The following is an 8665-nucleotide window of genomic DNA, read 5'->3' as shown; positions in this document are numbered from 1 at the left end:
CATGGTCTCCTGGCCACCCCGCCCTGGTAATGAGGGCCCAGCTTGGAGCCGATCCTTTGAAGATGTGTCCGGAAACTCTCCCCTGGTGATCAATGACAGGAGGCCAGCTGTAGCCAAATGACAAGCTTGGTCTCTTTTATGAGGAAAGGAACTGCTTATTGGAAACCAAATTACAAATTAATTAGCAGCTTCCTCTGAGGCCGAGTGTACACATCAACACCGCTTTCTAGGGCGAGGCCCCTCACTCCAAGGGGATAAAAGGCCCCAGAGGGATGGGGTCTGTAGGTGTTGGCGATCCAAGCAGCTGCCGCTGAGAGAAGGGGCCTCCCCCACATGGCATCCAACTGCCCACCTGCCTCCGTCAAGAGCTGCCCCCGGGCCTCCTCTGTCTGCTCCAGCGGCATGAACTGCCGGCCCGAGCTGTGCCTGGGCTACGTCTGCCAGCCCATGCCCTGCGTGCCTTCCGTCTGCATGCCCACCACCTACCGGCCGGCCGGCTGCCTCTCCAAGACCTACCTCTCCAGCTCCTGCCGACCCAGTGGCTGCCGGCCCACCGCTGGCATCTCTGGCCCCATGGGGACCTGCAGCTGGCTCTGCGAAGGGACCTTCAATGGCAGCGAGAAGGAGACCATGCAGTTCCTAAATGACCGGCTGGCCAACTACCTGGAGAAGGTGCGGCAGCTGGAGCAGGAGAACGCCAACCTGGAGAGCAAGATCCAAGAGGCCTGCCAGTCTCCAGTGCCCACCATGTGTCCTGACTACCAGTCGTATTTCAGGACCATTGAGGAGCTGCAGCAGAAGGTGAGGGTGGGCGCTGAACAGACTGGGAAGGCAACTGGGACGGCAGGCATTCTAGATTGGAATCTCATCGTTTACCAGGCTATGTTCAGGGACAAGAGGCTTCCCGAGGGCACAGAATGAGCTCATAATTGGAGCACCCAGCCAGAGCCCTTAACGTGGAAAGGGGCCTGGGATGTAGTCTCCATTGCATGACTTTGGGAGGTCCCTTCCCTTCCCTGGGCCTCAGCTTCCCCATCTGTAGAATGGGGATAATAACGGTCCTTACCTAATGGCGATGCCAAGAGGATTCCCTGAGTTGATGCAGGTCAAGTACTGAGCACAGCCCCTGGAACGGGGTGGGTTTTCAGTAAATGTTAGTGCTGAGGAAGGACCCTTCTAACTGTCCCATGAATGACTTCAGACTTAATGAGGGTCTTTCCTTCCGTATTGCTCATTGGACCCAGAATGGGGTATTTTGGTTTATGCAGACCCAGGTGCTTAAGAAATAAATCTCATGTCTTTAAGGACGAGCAGTTCACTAAAGTACCCCCTCCCTCCCCCCAGAGTTCCAGGGAGGAGGGGCTTCTGTAGTGATGGCTGCTAGGCTGCTGAGACCCCAGCTACCGTCTTCTCCTCGCTTGGCTTCTTATCCTGGACTGACCCCCTATGTGCTTCGGCCTCCAGGTTCTGTGCACCAAGGCAGACAACGCCAGGATGGTGGTGCACATCGATAATGCCAAGCTGGCTGCCGACGACTTCAGGACCAAGTGAGTTTGGCCTGGGCATGGGTGCCCTCTCTCCCCACACATGCTCGGGGGCAGCTTTCCACTCACTTCGTGGAGAGGCGGAGAAGTGCCAGCAGTTCAAGGACTCCCCTGATTTCCGTTGACCCTGTCCTGGTGCAGGTATGAGACGGAGCTGGCCCTGAGGCAGCTGGTGGAAGCCGACACCAATGGCCTACGCAGGATCCTGGACGAGCTGACCCTGTGCAAGGCCAACCTGGAGGCCCAGGTGGAGTCCCTGAAGGAGGAGCTGCTCTGCCTCAAGAAGAACCACGAGGAGGTGAGGCCGGAAGTCAGGCAGAAGCAGATCGTGGGAAGTACGTGGGACGTCGGGTCGGACCGACGTGGGTTGGAATTCCCAGGCCTGCCACGTATCGTTTCTGTGACTTTGCCCAGTGCCTTTAACCTTTCTGAGCCTCCTTATCTGTACACGGGAGCAACACTATCAGACAGGGTTGCTTTGAGAATTCAGTGAGGTCTGGGGCTTGAAACACCTGTCCCTGGGTCGGTGCTCAGAAACACTAGCCATCTCCTCTGCATTCCCCGGACTTGCGTGACTGCCAGGTGCTTTTCCGGCATTTGTTTTTCTCCTGAGAGCCAAGCTCCAGGGGCCGGTTGGTGCACTGGAACCCGGGGGTTGTGTTCTGGAACCCACACCCGCCCGTCTCTGCGGGGCTGGACTGCTGGGTGCCCCATGTCTTCTCAGGAGCAGTTGAACTGCCGTGGTTTCCTTCCTTCTGTCCCCATCTTCCCCTTCCTTCTTCTCTTCTGTTTGCATCTAATAGACTTAATCCACGAGCCTCAGGTCAGCCCTTTCCGGCTTTCCCTCCCCTCCTGCAGGTCCTGGTGGGAATGCTAAGCGTCCACCTGAGCTCTGATGTTTTCCCCTCCTTCCCTGGGTTGACTCTCAACCTCTTGACTTGGCACTTGAAAGAACAAGTGTCTCTGCTTCCTGGCTGGGTTTCCTTAAGTGTAAAGTAACAAACCGCACGTCTTTGCCAAGTGCCCTAAGGTACTGACTCATCCCACCTAATCAGGGAACTGGGGCCTGAACCAGAAGCCACTAATGCGGCGCTATCGCACACGCTGGAGCCTCAGTGACAACTTTCTCTCCTTGGCAGCCAAGCCCGCGGAGGCGCCTGCTCTAACTTGGCCTTGAACCCAGTGAAGCCAGGCTTTTGCTGCCCCGCTTCCCAGATGAACACGTGGGGAGGGTGGCCGGGTGAGCCCCGAATCCCACAACTTCACACGTGCCTGGGGCTCTTGCTCCTTTTCAGGAAGTCGGCACCCTCCGATGCCAGCTTGGGGACCGCCTTAACATTGAGGTGGACGCTGCGCCCCCCGTGGACCTGAACAGGATGCTGGAAGAGATGCGGTGTCAGTACGAGACGGTGGTGGAGGCCAACCGCAGGGACGTGGAGGAGTGGTTCAACACGCAGGTGGGCCTCTCGCCGGAGGGCGGCCTCCCCAGTGTCCCCGCGAAGGCATCCTCAGCCTCTCCTGTCTCCCCCCTTGCAGATGGAGGAGCTTAACCAGCAGGTGGCCACCAGCTCTGAGCAGCTTCAGACCTACCAGTCGGACATCATTGATCTGAGACGAACAGTCAACACGCTGGAGATCGAGCTGCAGGCCCAGCACAGCCTGGTGAGGGAACACCTCTTCCGCAGCTCTGGCTCCCAGCTGGCACCAAGCGTAGGTGCAGGCATCCCGGAAGGAGGAGGAGGAGGAGGCCCAGATGCAGCTACTGGGGATGCTCGCCCAGCTGACCTTTCTTGGAGGGAGGTTTCTCCCAAGACCCAGCTCAGAGATAAAATGGGTGTCCCAGATCTGACATGAGTTAGGTGGCTGCGGTCAAAAATGACTCCTTGAGAACGCTTGTTCTCTGCTTAGCCTGCCCTTCCAAACCCAGGCTTCCCCACCTGTGAGGATTTAAAGAACCAAATGCCCAGGTTCCTCCCCAGAAGAATGAAATCAGAGTTTCTGGAGGCGGGGCCTGGGCCCGGGTGACTCTAACATGCAGCCAGGGTTAAAGACCACTGTTCCCAATGATGCCTGAGGGAAGGAGCCCGGGGAACCTCAGACCCAAAGCCTGAAGGCAGACTAGGGTTGGAGAAGGAATAGGGATTTAGGATCACACGGACCTGTGTTCAAACCCTGGTCTCTCACTTACCAGCTGCTTAACCTTGAACAAGTCACTTGGCCTTTCTGGGCTTTCGTTTCCACAGTGACTTAGGTAAAGAGGGGTCATTCTCAACCCCAAAGAGAGACTTGGCTCTTTCTGGCTCTTCCTGAGTCAGGCCGTGGAAAACAGATCTGTTCCTCATACTCATTTCCTCTCCTTTCCTCAGAGGGACTCCCTGGAGAACATGCTGACGGAGACCGAGGCCCGCTACAGCTCGCAGCTGGCCCAGATACAGTGCCTGATCACCAACGTGGAGGCCCAGCTGGCCGAGATCCGCTGCGACCTGGAGCGGCAGAACCAGGAGTACCAGGTGCTGCTGGACGTCCGGGCCCGGCTGGAGTGTGAGATCAACACGTACCGGGGCCTGCTGGAGAGCGAGGACTGCAAGTACGCGGGCCCAGCCCAGGCTGTACCGGGAGATGCGTGGGAGGGTTGGGGAAGCCACAGGCAGCAACTGGATCTTCTCAGAAGGGAGAACCCTGGCGTAATTAAGAAGGGATTAGGAAGCCGATAGGATCTGAAGAAAGTCAGGCAGGCGTTCATGCCGCCCTCCCTAAACCTGGCCCGTTGAAGATCCTGTTCCATCCCAAGTCAACAAACTCCTTCCAAGGGCCCAGCGTGTGCCAGGCGCCAGGGGAAGACCCAGATGGATGATGTTAAGGCATCTGCTCTCAAGTTGTTCCCATCTGTTTAGAGAGCCAGGCAGATGAGCAACTGGAGATCATACTGGGGCTGCCGGGGGTCGGGGGGGCGGGGAGGAGGGAAGGAGAAGGATGGTTTCAGCACTGGGAAGGGAGTATGTAGCTTCATGTGATGATCTGGGTGGGAGGTGGACAGGAAAGGTCAGTTGGGGCCCATTCGTGGAGAGCCATGAAGGCCATGCTGGAGAGGGAGGGTTTTATTTCATAGGCAACGGAGAGGCCTTGCTGTTTTTAAGGAGGAGATGATAGAATTTGCTTAACTGCGGATCTCCCTCACTGGAGGGTAAATACCTGGACCCCAGAGACAATATAAAATATTTTTACCTCCTGCTCCTGGCACATAGTAGATGCTCAGTAAACATTTCTTGACCAAGTCAGTGAGAGCTCACAGCTGCTCCTCAGGAAGATGTCACAGGTGGCAGGCAGAGGAAGGGCTGAGTAGAGGGAGGAGAGACCGGGCAGGGACACTGTTCAGGAGGCCCTCATGGTCTAGGTCAGTGGTCGGCAAACTCATTAGTCAACAGAGCCAAATATCAACAGTACAACGATTGAAATTTCTTTTGAGAGCCAAATTTTGTAAACTTAAACTATATAGGTAGGTACATTGTTATTAACTTAATTAGGATACTCCTAAGGCTTAGGAAGAGCCACACTCAAGGGGCCAAAGAGCCGCATGTGGTTCGCGAGCCGCGGTTTGCCAACCACAGATTTAGTCAATTATTAAGAGTCTGCTCTAGGCCAGGTATGCAGGGGGCATGCATCCATGGCTGCTCACCTCACTGCTCACTGGAAGAGAGTTCATACTAGAATAATCACACTGCTCTGGAAGGAGGTACATGGTACCACAGGGGGATTTGACACAGAGAGATCCAGGGAGGGGCTTCGAGGAGGAGGTGACCATTGAGTTGAAGGAAGTTGCTCTTTGTCCTGAGTACAAATGGGAGCCTCTGAAGGTCTTAAGCAGGGGAGGGAGATGATTAGATTTGTGTTTGTGGAAGATCGCTCTGGCCATCAAGTTGACAGTAGCTACAAGGGGTATGAGTGGGGTTGGGAGACCAGTTAGGAGGCCATTGGGGTCACAGAGATGAAGACGATGAAGGGTGGGACCAGGGAAGTAAGCAGAGAAGGTAAGCAGTGGGTGGATTGGGGAGGCATTGGGGGCAGAACCTGCTGCCCACTCCGGCTTCTTTAACCCCTTCATGTGCCTTTCTTCTGCAGGTTGCCCTGTAACCCGTGCTCCACTCCCTCGTGTCCCCCCTGTGTGCCCTCCCCCACTGTGCCCCGCACCGTCTGTGTGCCCCACACTGTCTGTGTGCCTTGCGTGCCCTGCCCCCCGGGCCGCTACTGAAGCCCCTCAGTGCTGGTGGATGGATCCTGGAGGGACCAGAGCTGGACAGCTGGTGCCTCTGTAGGTCGAGCCTGACCTGGGTTCGGTGGCCACCAAGAGAGCCGGGCCAGCAAGGAAGACTGAGCAGTGCCAGGTGGGCCGTCTGTCCGCAAGGCGCTCTGATACTGCAGGGGGCGCCCTGGCCCCCATCTCTTAGTAACAGCCTCTCCACAGGTTAATTTGCTGATGTTTCTAGTTCTCTGCTGCCTCAAGAGCCTGTGTCCTTAGTCAACTGGCAAATAAAGCCGCATTCAGTGGCCTGCAAACATCTTTCTCTATTTGTCATTTACGACGCTGTGTCCACCAGCCAGTACCGCTGCTCAGTGGGCATCAAGAGGAATGGGCCAAAGTCTGTATTTGTTGTATGGCCCTGCTTCCACAGAGGCTTGAGAGGCATTTGCCAAAAAGGCCCACATGCCCGAAACCAGTTAAAACCAGGCTACTGGTTCAGAGACAAGTAATAAAAACATAAAAAGAGGAGGGAGATAATTACGCCAGAAACTTAGGCCAAACAACTGTAGATGAGAATATTCCTGTGATGATCCCACCCTAAGCCTCATGGCGGCTGGTACAATGGGGTCATTCATTCATTCATAATATCCTTACTTACTGCTTGGGAGGTGAAGGTTCTACATCATGGGCTGGTTAACCCAGGCGGTGGCCCCCCAGACACCTTGTTAATGCCCCATTAAATCCTTGCAACAATCTATGAAAAAGGCACCATCATTTTCTCCACTTTACAAATGAGGAAACTGAGGCCCAGAGAGGTTAAGAATCTTGCTCAAGATCACACAGTGAGTAAGTGGTGGGCCCCAGTCCCAAACACAGTCCTTCAGGCTCTGGAGATGCTCAACCAATTCATATTCTCAAGAAGTCCTCACTATTTGCAAACAACAGCTGGGGGCCAGGGCATACCAAAAATGCAACTGATGCCCACCATCCAGGCACTTCTAATTAGAGAAGGAGCTAGAACCAGTGTGTAAGGCCTCACTCATGCCTCAATAAGGGCCTAGTAATAAAATAATAATAACTATTTCTGCCACTTACTGAGCACTTGTGACGCACCTTATATTGTATTGCGCACATTACATAAATTAACTTATGCAGTTTTCATGACCGTGCCCATCTTAGAGATGGGAAACTGAGGTGCAGAGAGTGGTTTAGTTAGTTGCCCAAAGCTACATGCAAGGACAAAGATTTGGACCCAGGTCTAGCTGCTTCCACTGTAGCATTATTCTAACCACTTTGCCTCACTGCCAAATTCCAGAGTATACACACGACACCGACTGGGAGAAAGTCCTGGTTTGGGGAGAGCAGAGAAGGTCTCACGTAGCTGAAGCATGTCAAACTTGTGGTCTGCGGGCCTCGTTTATTTGACCTGTGTTAGCCTTTGAGTTTGACATGCTTGATATAGCTGGTGGAATCTGAGATTGGCCTGGAAGGTTGAATAGGATGTCTACGGTACAAAAGAGAGGTATAGGTGTGGGGTCTGCAGGAAAGCAGAAGTCATGTCTGGGGAGGAGAGTTGGGGAGCGCGTGAGTGGTCCTCCTGGTGGGAGCAGTAGGTTCCTGTGACAAACTAGTGGAAATAAAGCTGAAATGGTGGGAAGGTCAGACCGTGGGGGGCCTTGGTTACCCCACAAAGAGCCTGGACTCTATCCTGAAGGCAGTGGGAGGGCTGCTGCAGGCCTTGAGCCCAGATGACATGACTGGGGTGGGGGGTGGGGTATTGTAGAAAGTTTCACAAAGGAGTGTAACCAGGACAGCTGAGAGGCAGGGAGAGAGCTGATGAACAATGTGGCAGAAGCTGAAGGGGTCTCACCTAAGGCAATGGTCGTGGGGAATGGAATAGTAAGGGATTGACTGGGGAAACTCAGTGAAGGGCCCTATTTGGCAAAGGTAGATAAAGAGGAGAAAGCTGGGAGCTGGAATCTTGAACACCTTTTTGCACCTCACCCTCTGAATGCGTAGTTCTTCCTTAATGAGCTGAAGTGATGTTTCTATTAAGAATTTGCCCTCTGGACCTGCCAAGAAATTATGAGAGATGGAGTGGCTCCTGACGCTGCCTGAGGCTGTTCAGACATGATTCCACATGCCTGGCAGACAGGGCCATGAGCCTGACAGGAGACACGCAAACACACTGCTCAGCCCGCTGTGGTTCCTGGTTGTGTGTGTGTGTGTGTGTGTGTGTGTGTGGGGGGGGGGGAGGGAGGAGAAATATGCATTATTGACGAGAGAGAGAGAGAGAGAGAGAGAGAGAGATTTTAATGAGCTGGAATGCCATGGCAGGGGGGCTTCTAATAACTGAGCACAAACCAACATTCCTTACTTTCAGTCCCTGTGCAAAATTTGTCCAGAATGTGCTCAGCTTGATTAACATGACAGACTAAACAGAACCAACTCTTTGGCTCTAGGATCCTAGGCCCATTCTGTCCAATATGGTAACCATTACCTACACCGGGCTGATTATTTTCTAATTAAATAAAACAGATCCAGAGACAGGGAAGCATGGAACAGACTGATGAACCTCAGAGGAAAGGGGAGATGGGAAGAGATTAATCAAAGAGCTTATATGCACACTAGAGGCCTGGTGCACGAATCCGTGCATGGGTGGGGTTCCTTGGCCTGGCCAGCATCAGGGCCGATTAAGGCCGGCCGGGAGAGGGACGGTGGGAGGTTGGCCGGCGGCAGGAAGTTGGCTGTGGGAGCATACTGACCACTAGGGGGCAGCTCCTGCATTGAGCGTCTGTCTCCCAGCGGTCAGTGCATGTCATAGTGACCAGTTGACTGGTCATAATGGTCACTTAGGCTTTTGATAGATAGATAGATAGAT

At 54.1% G+C, this 8665-nt stretch overlaps 1 protein-coding gene across 1 annotated transcript; it reads left to right on the top strand.

Moving 5' to 3' along the window:
- Positions 1-269: 269 nt before the first annotated feature.
- Positions 270-6080, top strand: KRT32 (keratin 32, type I). Its single transcript, XM_006774381.2, has 7 exons — positions 270-801; positions 1465-1547; positions 1686-1842; positions 2840-3001; positions 3081-3206; positions 3911-4131; positions 5664-6080. Exons 1-7 carry the CDS (start codon positions 334-336, stop codon positions 5791-5793), a joined length of 1347 nt encoding a protein of 448 aa, XP_006774444.1. The 5' UTR covers positions 270-333; the 3' UTR covers positions 5794-6080.
- Positions 6081-8665: the final 2585 nt, after the last annotated feature.

The sequence above is a fragment of the Myotis davidii genome, unplaced genomic scaffold (assembly GCF_000327345.1).
Source record: "Myotis davidii unplaced genomic scaffold, ASM32734v1 scaffold327, whole genome shotgun sequence".
In the NCBI taxonomy this organism is placed as follows: Eukaryota; Metazoa; Chordata; class Mammalia; order Chiroptera; family Vespertilionidae; genus Myotis; species Myotis davidii.
The sequence above is the reverse complement of the archived record's forward strand: the minus strand, read 5'-3'. Positions and strand labels throughout refer to the sequence as shown.